At 49.6% G+C, this 17,622-nt stretch overlaps 1 protein-coding gene across 1 annotated transcript; it reads left to right on the forward strand.

Moving 5' to 3' along the window:
• LOC115598084 (gallinacin-5-like) lies at positions 1-12,287 on the forward strand. Its single transcript, XM_030447723.1, has 4 exons — positions 1-166; positions 1,230-1,318; positions 10,993-11,119; positions 12,081-12,287. Exons 2-4 carry the CDS (start codon positions 1,261-1,263, stop codon positions 12,094-12,096), a joined length of 201 nt encoding a protein of 66 aa, XP_030303583.1. The 5' UTR covers positions 1-166; positions 1,230-1,260; the 3' UTR covers positions 12,097-12,287.
• The last annotated feature ends 5,335 nt before the right edge of the window (positions 12,288-17,622 follow it).

Here is a 17,622-nt window from a genome sequence, read left to right on the forward strand (position 1 = left end):
CCCAGAGCTGCAGAGATGCTTTGATTGGCCACCAGGAGGAGGTTGGGAAGAGCAAGCATCCTTCACCACCCTCCAGCAAGAGCATAAAGCCAGGCTCTGCTCCTTCATCTCAATGCATCTGACATTGGTCCAAGGATTCTTCCAACCTAGAGCTTCCTCTTACCTGGTAATGACCAAAATCTCATTATTCAGCCTCTCTTAATAAGTTCTGTCTTTCTTAACCAGGCTGGGGATTTTATATCTTTCCTGTAGAGCTGTGTTTCATAGAATCATAGAATAGGCTGGGTTGGAAGGAACCTCAGAGATCATCGAGTCCAACCCTTGATCAACTACTGTAGTGAGACAGGACCAGGTGCCCTGAGTTATTGATGAGTGGGTGTGGGTTCACCTGTGTCTGGCCTCCCTCCTGAGCATGTGCAGGAGCACGGGGCCAGACACAGGTGAACCCACACCCACTCATCAATAACTCAGGGCACCTGGTCCTGTCTCACTACAAACTACTGCCACAGTCACTAGACTATGGCACTGAGTTTCACTCTTAGAGCAGAGACTCCATCCCAGAAAGGGTTAATTCTAGAGATTTCAGGTCTTGATACTGCAGAAGAGATTTTGTTGACTGTGGGAAGAGAGCTGGGAGGAAACAGAAATGCTCAGAAATGTGTCCTGGAAATCATGTAAGTCTTGAGGTGAAGGAAAAGCAACAGCCTCTAAGCAAGAGCAGGGAGAAGATGGATACTAACTGTGAAGGAATCTTTTTTCTGCTGTTTTTTTTTTAATTAGAAAAGCTTGAGAACACATATAACACACATTGTTGTGGTTTGGATTTTTTTTAAATATAAATATAGCAAAAAAAAGTCTTATTTTTCTTTCTGAATTAACAGCTGTAACTTCAGGAAGGCAAATAGAATTTAGTGCCATGCCCTATGAAGTAGCAACCAATCTGGGAGAAATATCTGGTTAGCTAATACAACAGTGCACTTGGCTTTAAAACTGTGATTTTTTCTCCTTGGAAGTTTCATCCTGTGCCACAGGATGTGTGCTCCAAGAAGCACTTTAGGACAACAGATATTGTTACAAGGAAAGCCTGTAATACCTCTTCTAGGTGGTCTTTAAGAACATTTCTGCATGGCACTTGTCAGCCCACAATGAATATGGACACCTCTTATTTTTAATTATTGATTAATTATCATTAACCTCTTCTTATAAATGTCTTGATGTCATTTCTCCAGAGTGACAGGAGCTCCCAGGCCACCTTCTGCCATGAGAATCCTTTCTTTTCTCTTTGCTGTCCTCCTGGTGCTATTTCATGGAGCTGCAGGTAAGGGGTGAATGAAGATGAGAAGGAGATATTTGGGGTTTATAAAGGTTTCCTGTCCCCTTCAGGAAGGGACCAAGCTGCCTCCTGCAAGGAAACTTCACACATATCATCAAAACTTGTTGGCAGATTCGGGATGATCCATGGAGTTAGCAGGCAAACACTGCAACCTTTGCTACTCCTCTGAAAACCCAGCCTGACTTGAAAGCACCAGGGGCAACCCCAAAATCACCTTTCAGCACCAGCATCTCACCCATGAAACACTTGTGACTTAAATCACTTGGTCTCTGGCTCAGCCTGCCATGAACCTGATCAAATATCCTTTAGACACACGGAAAAAAAAAAAGAAACAAAAAAGGAATTCTAGTCCCATGCTCTCTTTTTGCTTCAGGACCTTGTATGTGGGGTAGGAAGGTAGAAAATCATGAATTAAGCTTGAAATGCTTACTGGTGGCTTCTGCTTGGTGGAAAAATCTGTGCAACCAGATTTTATACAACAAAAAACTGTGTACAACAGATTTGGTACAATACAACAGTGGTGGTGTTAGGCTGGGCCTGCTGGGGGGGTGCAAGAGGGTCTGGAACACAAACCCCACCAACTTATCCAGAATAAGGGACTGTGCTTAAACACCATCCCTGAAAAGGGGTCAGTCATGGTGCAGGGTACTGTATACCCAAACGTGTGCCAGAAGAGACTTGGAGTCAGTGGGAATAGGATGGGAAGTAAGGAGGGGAAAAGATGGTGGTGAATTGCAGAAGATCAGGACCATAGAAAAAGTGTCCTATGGACTTGTCTCCTTTTATCCTTTTATGCTTTCCTGGCACAGAAAAGACACTGGGCAAAGGGTTCTTTAGATCTGGACCAGAATGGGTGTTTCACAGCTTTATTTAACATAAAGTGAGCATCTGGGGTGTTTTCAGTAGGACTTACCTCCTGGGTATGGTAAAGCAGGAAAAAAGTGTTTCTGGGAGCAAAGCCTGCTCACAGTCACCACTGCAATGTCCCACAGAGGGTTTGGCACCAGAAGTGGTTTATTCAGCCTTCCCAGCATTTCTTTATTTTTTTTTTCCTCATTTATTTTCTGCCTGGGATTCTCTGGGTACTGCTGTGTGTGCCCCAAACTCATGTGTTGTGAATCCAGCACACCAGGGTTATGCTGGACCTGATCTACGTGGGGAATATTCATGAGCTTTCTAATGAAATAAGCTCTCCACTTGCTGTATTTAGTGCCTGGTGCATGGATGAGCTCTGAAACTGGAATTTACTGCTTCATTTGAAGTCACTCAGGTGCATCCAAACCCCATCAGCCTGCCAGGCTGCATCTCTGGTAATCAACGTGCTGCCTAATTGCTCGTCTGCTCCCCAGGGTAATGTTGACCCCTGGCAATCAGCCCTTTCACAGAGAAAAACTTCTCTGGGAATTGCACAGGCTGGTGGCCATTCCCAAAAGGTAGTTTGGAACTGGATAAGCTATTTAGCCATGGAGATAAAAAAAAATTAAAATAATAATAATAATAAAAATTTAGTCATGGAGATAAAAGCAATGTCCAACTGCTTGGTTAAAGCCCTTGAGGGTGTTTGCCACCATGGTGATCCTGGGTTCTCTGTGGAGTTTGTCCATGTGTAGGGGACACAGAGTCATAGAATGGTTTGGGTTGGAAGGGACCTTAAAGTTCATCCAGCTCTAACCCCCCTTCATGGGCAGAGACACAGCCCAGGTTGCTCCAAGCCCCATCCAACCTGTCCTTGAACAGTTCCAAGGATGGAGGAGACAACATCTGTGTTGACTGCTAGACAACAGGACCTGTTTTGACACATGGGTGAAATTAATTGGGAGGGAAATAAGCCAAATGTAAAAGAACTCCAGATGCACAGAAATCCTCAACTCTGTCCTGAGAAGGGGCAGCCTTGAGGCTGAGCTGGTGGATATCTCCTTAATTGTGACCTACAAGACTTTAAGAATCATAGAATCATGGAATGGTTTGGGTTGGAAGAGACCTTAAAGCTCATCCAGTTCCAACCCCCTGCATGGTCAGGGACACATCCCACCAGCCCAGGGCGCTCCAAGCCCCATCCAACCTGGGCTGAGACACTGCCAGGGATGGGGCAGCCACAGCTTCCTTGGACAACCTGAGCAACCAGGGGCTCACCAGCCTCAAATTAATGAATTTCTTCCTCATGTCCAACCTCAGTCTCCCCTCTTCCAGTTTTAACCCATTTCCCCTTGTCCTCTCCCTATCCCTCCATGTCCAAAGCCCTCCCCCAGCTTTCTTGGAGCCCCTTCAGATATTGGAAGGTTGCTCTGAGCTCCCCTGGGAGCCTTCTTTTCTCCAGGCTGAACAAGCCCAATCCCTCAGCGTGGCTTCCCAGGGAGGTGCTCAGCCCTCTGAGCATTAGGGTGGCTCTGCTCTGGACACCTTCCAGGAGCTCTGTGTCCTTCTGATGTTGGGGACTCCAGAACTGGACACACAACTCCAGGTGGGGTCTCACCACAAGAGCTGGTAAACGTCCACTTCTAGGTTCCTATCAGGTCTCTGGTGTCCTTCCTTGAGTTCCTAAGGGAACCTTAGGAATCCTGAGTTTAGAGACACAGTTCTTACGTTTGAAGAAGGGATTAGAGCATGTGCTTGATTGTTCTGCCTCCTCATTAGGAGGAAAAGGGGGATGCATTAGGACTGTCCTGACTTTGGGCACCACTTCACAGTGGTGTCAGCACTCAGGAGATCAGCAAGCTGCAAAACCCTGAGAGACTCAACTGTCTCTTGGTTTTTATTCTTCTATTTTTTTTTTTTTTGGATGGCACAGGCTTTTCAAGACCTCCAAGACCTTTCATGAGATGTGGCTATCGTGGGACTTTCTGCTCCCCTGGGACATGTCCCCGTGGCAATGTTTACCTGGGGGTCTGTCGTTCAGGCTATTCTTGCTGTAGATGGTAAGTTCAGGATTTAACCAAGGCAAAGCCAACTCTCCAGACTTTCAGCTGAGTCCTCTGGAGTGAGATTTACCCCATCAACATGAGCCTGAAAACACTGAAATGTCCTCTCCTTTGCACAGGTTGTAGTGGGGCTCAGTGTCTCCAGGGATCTGGGCATGATGGCTTCTCAAGCTCTTGGATTCAGGGAATTTTTGTACCACTCATCAAGGATTTGTCATTCTCCTGCCAATAAATGCAAGACCTGGGGAGGTTGTGTGGCTGCTGAGTGTGGTGTTGTCATTCTTTTCCCTAAAGGTGGTTTTTGCCTTTAGAAATCGGGGCAAAAAATCTGAAATCAACTGAAACCTACTTTAGTTTGACAAAATATTTTCTCCTCTTGGGTTGCTGATGGAATGGTTGCTGGTATGTTCTCCACCCATACCTTGCTAGGAGTCCTCTGTTGTGCCCAAAGCTGGGGTCAGTCACTGTTGCCATAGGGAACATGGAAGTTTTCTCCAGTGGGATCCTTCACCTCTACTCAGAAAATTTTAGGTTCCCACCTCCTGGTCCAGTTCTTTCAGACCTGAGAACAACATCCTGCTTCCTTCCGGGGATGGATGAGGACCCACTGAGCAGAACAAAAGGAAGCAGGCAGCCCAGTTTCTAAATCTGAAGGTTGGTTTGATATAAATTCAGAGTAAATCTGCAAAATTTTGTATCAGCTGCAGTAGCAGCTCAAGAGATGGGAGTTTGACCTCCAAAGCTGCTTGAGACAGTTGGACAACACCTGTGAAAGGTGTGAAATACCCCTTCTAATTCAACCACTTGTGTAAGAGGTTTCTTCTGTCCTACCCTAAATTCTAATAGAAAACTCAGAAGGTCCAAGTGAGCTCCATTCTCTGCAGCTGCTCTTGCATGATGAGGAGCATCCCTGGGCAGATAAGTCAGCCTTTGGGCTACCACTTGGTGGCTGGGGCTAGTAAACAGTTTTCTTTTTTCTGAGTCCTGCCCAGAGACTGAGCCCAGGCCAATGAACACTGTGCCAGAATAACTCCAGGGGTTACTCCCAGCAGTCCAAGGACCCTTTTGAAACATCCATCTGGATGTAGCCACCCTTTCCCACAAGAGAATTAAATAACAAACATGGCCAGGCTGGGCTGGCTGCTCTCAGGGCACATCTTTGAGGGTCAAGGGAATAAATGTATCTCTGAAATAGAGGGGGGATTGATCTCCTCTCTCCTGTGGTCCAAGAGAAGGGCAGCACTCACGGATGCTCACCAAAGGAGAAGGAATCATGGTATGGTTGGAAGAGATATTAAGGCTCACCTAGACCACCCCCAGCAGGGACAGCCTCCAATAGGTCAGATTGTTCAGATCCCTGTCCAATCTAACCAATTTTTTCCAGAAATGGGGCATCTACCACTCTTCCAAGCAGTCAGAGCCAGGGTCTCACCACCCTCATTTAAAATTAAAATTTCTTCCACATATCTAATGCAATTTTCCCTCTTTTAGATTAAAACCATCACTCCTTGTCCTATTGCTAGAGGCCCTACTAAAAAGTGTCTCCACCTTTCTTCTAAGCCCCTTGAAAAACTAAAAGGCTTCTCAGGTTTCTAAACTAAAAGGTCTTCCCAGGGCTGCCTTTTCTCCAGGCTGAACACCCCCAACTCTCTCAGCCTGGCTCCAGATCAGAGCTGCTTCAACCCTTGGATCATCTCTGTGGCCTCCTCTGGACTCACTCCAACATCTCCAGGTCCTTCTTGTGAAGGAGACCCCAGAACTGGACCCAGCACTGCAGGGAGGGTCTTACCAGAGTGGAACAGAGAGGGACAATCCCCCATCTCTCCCTGCTGTCATGTTGCTGAGGATACATCCCAGGACATGGTTGGTTTCTGGGCTGTGACCTCTCACTGCTGGCTCATATCCAGCTTTTCATTCATCCGTACCCCCAAATTCTTCTCCTCAAGGCTGCTCTCCATCCCCCAGCCTGTATGGTTACTGGGAATCTTCCCAACCCAAGTGCAGGACCTTGCACTGGGCTTTTCAAAGAACCAACCAACCCAAGTGCAAAGGACATGGAAAAGGTCTGGCTTGATGCCCTGAGCTTACCATTTGTGGCAAAGCACTTAGAATTTCCTTCAAAGCAGATGCTTCTGCAAATGCTTCTGCCACCACTGAAACCACAGCCTTGTGAAGGCAGGAAACAGGTCCAACTGCCACCCCCCAGGGACTCCCCTGGATGGGGACCTGAGGAAGTTGCCAAGTGGAACCTCAACCAGCAACTCACGGTTTAGGTCCTACGGAGTTTATTACCCAACCCGTGGTAGGTGAGTGTTCACTTTCACAAAGCGGAGTGGCACAAGAGGTTTTGCTCACTGGGGGCCTTTGCAGAGAGGATTCAGCCCTTGTTATTTTAGATTCAGTTCTGGCAATGAGCCACTGACTATTGCCAGCATCACCGCGTCTCCACGCTTTGGGTTCAGTACAACAAATATCTGTCCTTGCATTCATCCCTGGGGAATGGCTTCAGGAGGCAGCTTGGAGCAAAACACATACTGAAACCTCCCTCCTTTCAATCCGTGCTTCACAACCCCCACTGCTTCTTACCCCAGTTCCACTTCCCCAGCACTATGGAGATGTTTGAATTCATCCCGAAGCTCAACATGAGCCCAGAACCCAACCATGTCCTGGGTTGCAGCAAAAGAAGCACAGACAGGGGTCCAGGAGGGGATTCTCCCCCTCTGCTCTGCTCTACTCTGCTCTGCTGAGAGCCCACCTGGAGTTGTGTGTCCAGTTCTGGAGTCCCCAACATCAGAAGGACACAGAGCTCCTGGAAGGTGTCCAGAGCAGAGCCACTCAAATGCTCAGAGGGCTGAGCACCTCCCTGGGAAGCCAGGCTGAGGGATTGGGCTTGTTCAGCCTGGAGAGGAGGCTCCCAGGGGAGCTCAGAGCAACCTTCCAATATCTGAAGGGGCTCCAAGAAAGCTGGGGGAGGGCTTTGGACATGGGGAGGTAGGGAGAGGACAAGGGGAAATGGGTTAAAACTGGAAGAGGGGAGACTGAGGTTGGACATGAGGAAGAAATTCATTAATTTGAGGGTGGTGAGACACTGGAACAGGTTGTCCAAGGAAGCTGTGGCTGTCCCATCCCTGGCAGTGTCTCAGCGCAGGTTGGATGGGGCTTGGAGCACCCTGGGCTGGTGGGAGGTGTCCCTGACCATGCAAGGGGTTGGAACTGGATGAGCTCTAAGGTCCCTTCCCACCCAAACCATTCTATGATTCCATGACACAACCCCTAAAAGGAATTCTGTCACTCTGGTAGCACAGCTCAGGTCTCACACAGAACATTATTTCATGATACGAAGCCATGAAAAGCAGGAGATGTGCTCACCCCAGTGCCCCACCACCCCTCTGTGCAGATGAAGCTTGACTGGAACAGACAGAGGGTCCCAGAACATTGCTGGAAGCACTGTCTGGGTCTCTCTTCCCCAAAGTATTTTTGTTCAGTCACTGCTGCTCTGTGTGGTCTGACATCCAACAGGGAGATGATGAATGTGGAGGAGGATGTGGTGCTGTGGGCTCAGTCTGACTCCAGGGTCAGACAAAAGTGTCCAAAGAGGACCTGGGTGTGTATGGGGCAGGACCAGTTCCCATACACAGCTTGGATGCAACCCATCCCCAGGGGTATGAGTGGGATGGTTGGCTTCACACCCATGCTGGTTCAGTGTTGGCTTGCATGAGCCCAAAATATCATGGGAGGTGACCAGATTCCAGTGTCCTTCTTGGAATAACAGCACATAGAAACAGTGTCCCCTTAGACGTGGGCTGTGGAATTTACAGTTTCTTCTTTCTGGAGGGACTTGGTGAGGAGTCTACTGAGAAGCCACTGGCATCTGGGGTAGTTTCATCTGCACTTCAAATGATGATGATGCAGACATCCATGCCAAAGCTGGTCAGTCACAGCTCCCTTTATAGAACATGGCAGAAAAGCAGGAATTCCTAAAGAGGGATTCACCAGGGCTCTTTTGGCCATTAGTATGAGGATAATGTGACTTTAGTCTGGAGGAGAGGAGGCTGAGGAGATGCCTGGTCAATCTGTCTAGCTCCCTGAAAGGATGTTGGAGAGATGGGGGTTGGTCTCTTTTCCCAAGTAATAGGTAATAGAATAAAAGGAAATGGCTTCAAGTTGTACCAGGGAAAGTTTAGATGGGATTTGAGGAAAAATTTCATCACTGAAATTGTTGTTAAACAGTGGCCCAGGCTGCCCAGGGCAGGGATGGAGTCCCCATCCCTGGGGGGATTTCAAACCCATGGAGATGTGGTGCTGAGGGACATGGGGCAGTGGTGGCCTTGGCAGTGCTGGGTTAATCATAGAATCATAGAATCATAGAATAGGCTGGGTTGGAAGGGACCTCAGAGATCATCGAGTCCAACCCTTGATCAACTACCGCCACAATGGTTGGACTTGATGATCTTAAAGGTCTTTTCAACCAATATATTCAAAAAAAGATGTGAGACTTGTCCTCCACCTGCTGTGGAAGGAGCAGAAGGTGAAAAGCTTGGCCCTGCTCCTTCAACACTGCAAAACTCCACATGAATCCTGACCCAGTTGTGTGTCGTGGCTGCCAAGCATAATGGGACTTGAGAAGAGCAATGGTTGAAGGCCTCCTCTTGGATCCTCCACAGCTTCCAGCCTTGTGTGCCAGGTGACTCCCTGAAAAAGGGCACAGAATCATAAAATCCTAGAAAGGTTTGTGTTGGCAGGGACCATCATCCACTTGGCTCATCCAGTCCCAACCCCCCTGCATGGGCAGGGACACCTCCCACAGCCCAGGGTGCTCCAAGCCCCATCCAACCTGAGCTGAGACACTGCCAGGGATGGGGCAGCCACAGCTTCTCTGGCAAACCTGGGCCAGGGTCTCACCACTCTCAAATTAAAGAATTTCTTCCTAAATCTCATCTCAATCTCCCCTCTTTTGCCTTAAAACCATTTTCCCTTATCCTCTCATTATAAAAAGTCCCTCCCCAGCTTTCCTGGAGCCCCTTCAGGTACTGGCTGTCCAGATGTTTCAGATTTTCATTAAGGTGGCAATTAATTACATCTCTGTGCTGTTGCTTTTCAACACATGCAGAGGCTCACTTTTGGGGTGCTGGAGGAAATGAGAAGCTGTTCCAAGCTCCTGATCACCCTGGCAGAGAAGCATTGCTTACCAAGAGATCTCCTCAGAATCAGACCTGAAATTTTTTTGTGCAATTTCCTCCACTGAGGAGAGAAACTGAGGCAGGAAAAAATGTGAAATATAATGAGAGGGTGGGGTAAAATCCATAACTATGTAACCACCAAAAAAAAACATTATGCAGGAGTTTTTAATATATTTTTATATAGACACAAATACACACATATCCTTGATGAACCTGCCAGAGGGCCAAAAAAACCCCATGTGAAGGTGGCACCATCCATATGTTGAGAACCCATAAAGGGTTAAACCCAGCAGCAAGCTCTTAACCCAGCAAAGTCACAGTGAAACTTGCCATTCACAGCCCTGCCAGCTGGCTGGAGATGTCATCCCACCTGGCTCCTTCCCAACTATTTTCAAGCCAAGCTGAGAGAGAACATGATTCACTTTGGGAGGGGGGAAGGGGGGAAAGAGAACAGAGCTGCTTTGTCTTGTGCAAGCAGAGGGATTGCCAAGCTCCAACGGGCAGGGATGCTGAATGTCCCAAGAAGTGTCCAACAAACCACAGGACCAGACAACCCTTACGCAAGGTGGGATGACACAAGAAGCCCAGTTGGAGACCTGAGAATCCTCCTCAGAGGTGGCAGAAGAGGAAAGCAATGTTGGGTTTTGTTTTTCTTGGTTTGCTTCGTTGGTTTTTTTGTTTCTGGCTGGGGGGAGGAGCACAAAAAGGAGCTTTTGGGTCAGGTGTTTCAAAGTGGCTGCCATCCCAAGGGACATTTTGCCCTTTGGGAGCCAAGAGGCTGCTGGAAGCTTCTATTCCCAGGGTGTTTGGCAGGTGCTCCCACTGCTGATCTCCTCCTGGATGGGTTGTCCTCTCTCCTCAGTCCCATCTGACTCAGGAGGAGGAATCCTGCTGTTCATCTCCTTTTTCTTCTCCCCAGAGCTGTGACCTTGCTGACGACCTCCAGCCATGAGGATCCTGCTTCTCCTCTGTGCTCTCCTTCTCCTGGTGCTCCAGGCACTGGCAGGTGAGAAAAGGGTGGGAGACCGTGGAAGATTTGCCCCTTTGACATTATTTTGGAGGGAGGATTTAGCAGTTCAGATGATGCTAAATGATGTGTGACTTCTCCTGGCTTCTGTGGCATCCCCCCTGGGGTCAATCACATCCCAAACCTTTAAGGAAAGGCTTCTGCAGCTGGGACTGGAGCTGGGACCTTGAGACAAAGCTCTCAGAGTCTACAAGTAAGGATTTGCTGCCCTCTTCTTACCTCCTGTCCCAGTTCTTTCCATATCAGCACCGCTGGGCACCTCTGGGGAGGAGGGAGGAAGGCAGATCCTGCTCCCACCCTTGGAATCCTTCCTTATTCCAGGAAGGGGACCTCTTGGAGAACCTCCCCCAGAAGCTGCTGAGAGATGAGTACCATAATCACCACCTTGGTTTCTGCTGCAGATGCCTGGGGACTTTGTGACAGGGGACAGCCAAGGGTGGGCTAACAATGGCCCAGGGACAATGGCCAGGCAGGGTCCAGGGCTTGGGCACAGCATCTCATCAGGGTCATGTCAAAAGGTTTTGTGCTCTGCAGGGCTGTCCCTTGCTCGAGGATCACCCCAGGAGTGTGAGCGCCGGGGGGGGTTCTGCTCCCCTAGGTCCTGTCCTCCAGGGATTGGCCGGGTTGGCATCTGCTCTGAGCATGATTTCTGCTGCAGAAGGTAGGTCCAGGGCTGAGGTTGCTGTCTGCTGGGGTTAGAGAAGAGGGTGATGGAGAATGTCAGGGTTTAACACTGGCCTGGCAATAAAACTGGGTAACAGATGCTCTGTATTAATCTCCCTCCCCTCCCTGATAAAGAAAGGAGAGAGAATAAGGGAGAGAGACTGATGGGTTGGAAACTGAACTACTCAGCTTTAATGGAACAGCAATGATAAATAGGAAAAATGACTAAATCTATACAAATATAAAGGAAAATTGATCCCACGTTCCTCCCCCCTTCCCCCCAATAACTCTCACGTCACCACCGAGGCTGCAGGGCAGCCCTGGGAAAGTCCAGGCTGGAATCCTGGGGTCAGCAGCAGTTGGGAGCTGGAGGCAGGAACACACAGATTCAGGCTGGCATGGATCAGGAGCACAAGCAGAGGAAGGGATGGAATCCTCCCAGGATGCCAAAACAAACAGGGACAGGTGAAGAAGGGGAAGCAGGAAGGACAGGAAGGGCAAGAAGCCAGAAGCTGGAAACTGGAAACTAGCTTGACCTTTGTGATCCCTCAAATTTATACTGAGTATTACATGGGATGGAATACTCTGTTTGGTCAATTCTGGCATCTATCTTGTCCATTCCTCCCCAGAGGAGGGCTGCAGGTGGGACCTCTTTCTTCCTTCTGAAGGGCCAAATGTTCCTCAGAGCTGAGCAGTTCCTTGGTTCTGCAGCCCATTCTCCAGCTGTAACTATAACCGTGGAGTGGGATCAGTCCCAGCAGCAGACACTGCCTGAGAAACTTGCTGTTCATTTCAGCAAGTGCAGCTCCTGACAAGAGACTGAGCTGAAAGCAAAAGTACAAGACAGAAAATCACCTTTATCCTGGCCCAAACCAGGACAGAGAACAAGGGGAGAATATGCAGCCCAAGGGCAAGGGGAACATCCTTGAGCCCTCACCTCCAAACCTTTCCTCCTGCAGCCGGTGGTATCCGTGATGGGCTCCTGGCTCTCCAGCCCTGATGTCTGAGGATCCCCCTGAGACCAGCCCACCCCCTCATGGTGTGGTTGGGGTGATGCTGAGCAGAGGGGACAAACACCACCAGGAGCAACTGCAACCCCAGAGAGCTGGAACCTGGTCCAGAGGAATTCCTGACCCCACTGTCTCCAATACAAGTTGTGGTTTGCATCCTTGCTGCCAAGATTGTGTGTGTCCATGTCCTTGGGGAGTGGGGTGGGGGGGGAAATCACCTTTTTTATCTGGGTGGGTGAAGTCCCCTATGGACACAGACCCACAGATCTGCCCACACCCTCTCCTGCCCTCTCTCCATGTTGTCCTCAAGACACAGTAGCAACTCTCTGCACTGTGGGGAGGACTCAGAGGGACCCCAACTTCCCTCTCAGCAAGGACATCCCTGCACCTGACATCCAGGGTGATGGATGGGGGTGTTGTTGTGATCCCTGTAACTTCAATGGGTGCCTACTTGTTGTCCACTGGGTCCCAGGGTGGGTCAGGAGTCCCCATGGGGTTTTTTCACAAGGACATGTCCCTTTAGTGGCCTTGGGTCCACCAACAGATGTGGGGCCTGGGGTGTGTGGCACCACGGGGGTGTTGTGAGGTCCAGGGGTAGGTGGAGGTGGGGTGGGGGAGGTCAGGCTGTGTCCCTGAGGAAACAGGGATTCATGGTTATGCCAGGAGGTCACTCAGGAGGTTGGGATTGAGTTGGGGGTCAGAGCTTTGGTGATCAAGACCTGGGGCTGGGTCCATCAGGAGACAAGGAGCAAGCTATGGGTGAGCCTGGGGACAGGCTGAAGATGCTCAGCTTGGTGTGCATGGAGGTGGCCCCTTCACTGCCATGGAGCAGACACTTCCAGGGCAGGATCATCCCAATCTCCTTATCCCAGGAGAAGGGCAGGCCAAGGGGAGCAATCTCAACCTCAACCTGGGACATTGGGCACCTCTATGGGGACTCAGAGTGGCCCCAGCTATGGCCTTCCTCTAGTGTGAGCTGGGAACCCTCTCCACACCACTATCAGCCATTGGACTTGGCTGTGCTGGCCCTGGACTGATCCTGATCCTGATCCTGGTACCAAAATTCAGGAATGAGAATGCTCCCAGGACTCTTAAACCTGCAAAGGCCCCACCATGGAGACCCAATCCTACTTCCATGGTTTGCTGTTCAGGGAAAATTGCCATCATGTGTCTTTCTGATAGATGACACCAGAACCTTTCTATCCAGCCTCAAGACCCTTCATTCTTTCCAGGATCCATCTCCCAGAGTTTTGGTGTCTCAGGTAAATGGACCAGCACTTTTGGTACCTTTTTTTTCCATATCCAGTATTCTGGTTTGAAGTTCACCAGAAGACTGCCCAGCCATGCAGACACACCAGAGAAAGATTGTTCATATAAAATATAGTTAGAAATGAAGTTTTCTAAGAATATAAAACAGATTTTAAACCACATGGTCTAGTGGGAAGTGTCCCTGCCCATGAGAAGGGAGGTTGGGGCTAGATGGTCTTTAAAGTCCATTCCAACCCAAACCATTCTATAATTCCATGCTCATGCTGATCACATATAGGGCATGTAGGAAAGAGAGGAATATTTTCTCCTTTTATGGGACTGGTTTCTCTTGGTGCCTACCCCAACCAGTCTGCTTTGTCCATCCCAGACAGTCCAGTGCCCACTGTGCCCCACCAGAGGAGTTGCATGAAGATTGCAGTGAAGATTGCAACAGCACCCAGGAGGCACCTCAACCTCTTCCACTGCAGAAGGGAGGGATGAGGTGCAACCCCAACCATCTCCACACAGATGGGTCACTTTCTGATTGGCCAAGGAGAGGGTTTTCAGCAGGAATATATGCATGTCCCACCCCTCCACCAGAACTGGTATAAAACTGAGGAATTTTTGGCTAAAACAGGACTCCTTGGACCCAAGGGGATCTGGACACAGTGATTCCTGTTGGGTTTTTGAGCACCAAGAACTTCATCAGGTAGGTCACTGTCATGTGTTTTTCTGAAAAAAGTGCTCTTTCAGCTTCTCTGTTGAAATCCCAGCAGCCTAGATTATTCTAAATGACAAACTGCTGGAAGTATCTATGTATTTAATCAGCCATCAGAACAAGAATAAAAACCTTCATATGAATCTAAAAGCCCTGAAGATGTGGAAGATGGAGTTATGGTTTCCAAACTAAATGGAAAGGTGCCTTGGTGCTTGAGGAGGCACCCTGATATCTTCTGTTCTGGGGGATCGGGGACTTCCCTCAATAAATTGAGGAGAGAATTTTCCCACAAGCATCTCCTGATGTGCAAACCTACCCTCTTCTGGCTCTTGGTTAAGGAGAGGTAGAAATGAGAGAGGCAAGTCCCAAGCCATAATTCTGATTTGTTTGAATGGGATGTTTCATTCCTTGATTGAGGACAACACTGGACACAACCACAGGAATTTGGCACCCCCAGAAAACCTGGAAGATGGGTGTCCCTTTGTGGTTTGGTGTTCCACTGTGCCCAGGCTTTTACACCATCCTGGGACCTCTTTCTCCTTAATACCTTGGTGTCCCCCTTTGCAGCCCTGTGAAGACCTGAGCATCAGCCATGAAGATCCTGTACCTGCTCTTCCCCTTCTTCCTCCTGTTGCTCCAGGGTGCTGCAGGTGAGAGGGGAAGAAGGGAGATGGGGTGAGGTGTGAGTGGGGTTTTCCACATTCTGCAAGGTGATCATGTTAGCTGGAGTGGTTCAGGGGGGCTGAGGACAAGGACTCTGAGACCCCTTCCAAGAGGACATGGATTGGGGGGTAGAGAGGGCACTTAGAAATAGAAACCTGTCTTCTTCTGCAGGTCAGAAAGGGGTTTGGTTGTTGTCCCCAGTCCTGCACCCAGCTGTTGTCCTCTGGGTGTCTCTGGATGATCTTTTGCCCTGGGCAAGGATGGGAGAGAGCCCCAGGTGTTTGCTGGTATGGTGGGTTGCCTGGGGCACAAAGCTGTCACTTCTCTCCTAGTGGTGTCTCAGAAGTTCCCAGAACCTCATAACCCCAAAGGCTGGGCAAGGACTTTCCATCAGAAGTCATTGATGGAAAGGCAAGGAACAGCCAGGACAGGGATGTGGGATTTTGCCAGGCCTGATGGTCCAGCCAGTGGTGGTCAGGGAGCTGTGGAACCAACCTCAACCTCACGCTGGTCCTTCCCACCCTCTCTTCTTGTGTGCACCCAGTTTGGAGCCAAAGAGCTCTCTTAGATGAGGCATTTGGATACTGAGGATGTGGCTATGGAGATGCTGAAGCTGAGCCCATATATTGGCCTGATTTTTTTTCCCCATGACAACAGGGAACGAGTTAGCATGCAGACAGAGAAGGGGTCACTGCACTTTTGGACGCTGCCGCTACCCTACAAGACCTATTGGGAGATGTTCAAGGTTTTCTGTATGCTGCAAAAGGTGAGGTCTTGGTTCCTGGCTGAAGAAAGAGTTTCCTTCTTTGCCCAAAAAAACATCTATTAAAACATTCTTCCTAAGCAATGCCTGGACAGGACTCTCCTGAGTTTATAGAATCACAGAATTACAGAATTTTCAGGGTTGGAAGGGACCTTCAAGATCACCCAGTTCCAACCTCCTGCCATGGGCAGGGACACCTCCCACCAGATCAGGTTGATTAAAAGCCTCATCCATCCTGGCCTTAAAAACTTCCAGGGATGGATGGGGCTTCCACCACCTCTCTGGGCAACCTGTGCCAGTGTCTTACCACCCTCATGGTGATCACCCTCATGCTTTGTGGGAGAAGCCCAAGGAAGAAGGGAAAACCCTTGTGGATTTGGAGCTGCTTGCTCTGCTCCTGATGGAGCCCAAGGTCCTTCCTTTGGCCCCTCCAGCTCCATGAGACTCACTCAGGCTCTGCAGAGAGCTCTCATGAGCATCCACTGTCCTTGGACAGCTTGGAGAACATGATCCTGGGTTTGATGCCTCTGCAGAGACCTGGGGTCAAGGCTGCCACCACCAAGATGAGATAGGTCCAAACTGCCTGCAGAAAGGACTGACCCTCACCTCCATTGGATCTGATTCTCTTGCACCACAGACTTGCTTCTCATCCCAGGAGAAATGGGGGAGACAGGGAAGTACCAACAGGTGATTTAATTGTCTGCTTTCTCCATACAGTACCTGGAGGTGAGACCCTGAACTCTACAAGCAGGACATCCCCCATGCTTCTGGCTCCTGGAACCATCTCCTGATGTCTTCTCCCTTCCCTTCCTCTGCCTTCCCCAATTGCTCTGCCAGCAGGAGTGGATGTTCTGCTCCTGTAGGTTGCCCAGGGTCTCATGGAGACATTTCCCCATGGCCCTGCTGTGGCTGGGGCAGGGGCTGCTTTTCCCAGCATGAATAAAGATGAGCAGTTTGGCATTGCAATGGGTGGGGTGTGTGGTGGCTGTTTCCTTGGGATGGAGGGTGTGCTCTGGGTTGGTGTCAGGAGAAGCACCTGGGGATGCTGGGGGTCACCTCTGTGTCTGTCCTTGTGGATGTTCTCCATGTCAGTGACATGGGGACACTGATCCTGGCAGTCCCTGGTGGGCCAGGCTGTTTGAGGTGGATGGGATGGAGCTGCAGTAGTTAAATCAGATGTGCAATACAGCCTCCTCCCACCAGGCAAGCTCTTGCTTGAATGCTGTCAAATGCATTACCTGCACGAGGGATGGGTGCATCCACCTCATGTTTCTATGCTTTGGATGGCTTTAGGAGGACAAACAGAAGGTTTGGACCACCAGGTTTACAGACCTTCTTGTGTATCCTGGTGCTGCTCTCCATCTGAATAATCACCTGAAAGATAGTGCTATGTTTATGACCTCTAATGTGTCAGGTACACAGACAGCTTGTCCCAGAAGGTGTTCTTGCAGTGTCCAGAGCTGGGAAGATTTTGATACTCTGCATGTCCTTGGACACCATATATGAGTTGATTACTCCATCAAAGAAGAGACAGAGAAGGAAACTCTTCTTCTGGGAGTGGGATGGTGCTGGTGTCTAAACTTCATGATAGAAACACCAAATGGTTTGGGTTGGAGGTGAATTTGAAGCTCATCCAGTTCCAAACCTCTGCATGGTCAGGGACACCTCCCGCAGCCCAGGGTGCTCCAAGCCCCATCCAACCTGGGCTGAGACACTGCCAGGGATGGGGCAGCCACAGCTTCTCTGGGAAACCTGGGCCAGGGGCTCAGCACCCTCACACCAAAGAATTTCTTCCTGAGATCTCATCTCAATCTCCCCTCTTGCAGCTTGAAACCATTCTCCCTTGTCCCATTCCTCCATTCCTTTGTCCAAAGTCCCTCCCCAGCTTTCCTGGAGCCCCTTCAGGTACTTGAAGGTGCTCTAAGGTCTCCCTGGAGCCTTCTCTTGCCAGGATGAACATCCCCAACTCTTTCATCCTGGCTCCAGAGCAGAGCTGCTCCAGGTCTCAGATCATCTTTGTGGCTTCCTCTGGGTTTGCTCCAATGGCTCCAGGTCCTTCTAAAGTTTAGGAGCCCAGAACTGAACCCAGCACTTCACGT

The sequence above is a fragment of the Calypte anna genome, chromosome 3 (genome assembly GCF_003957555.1).
Source record: "Calypte anna isolate BGI_N300 chromosome 3, bCalAnn1_v1.p, whole genome shotgun sequence".
NCBI classification, from domain to species: domain Eukaryota; kingdom Metazoa; phylum Chordata; class Aves; order Apodiformes; family Trochilidae; genus Calypte; species Calypte anna.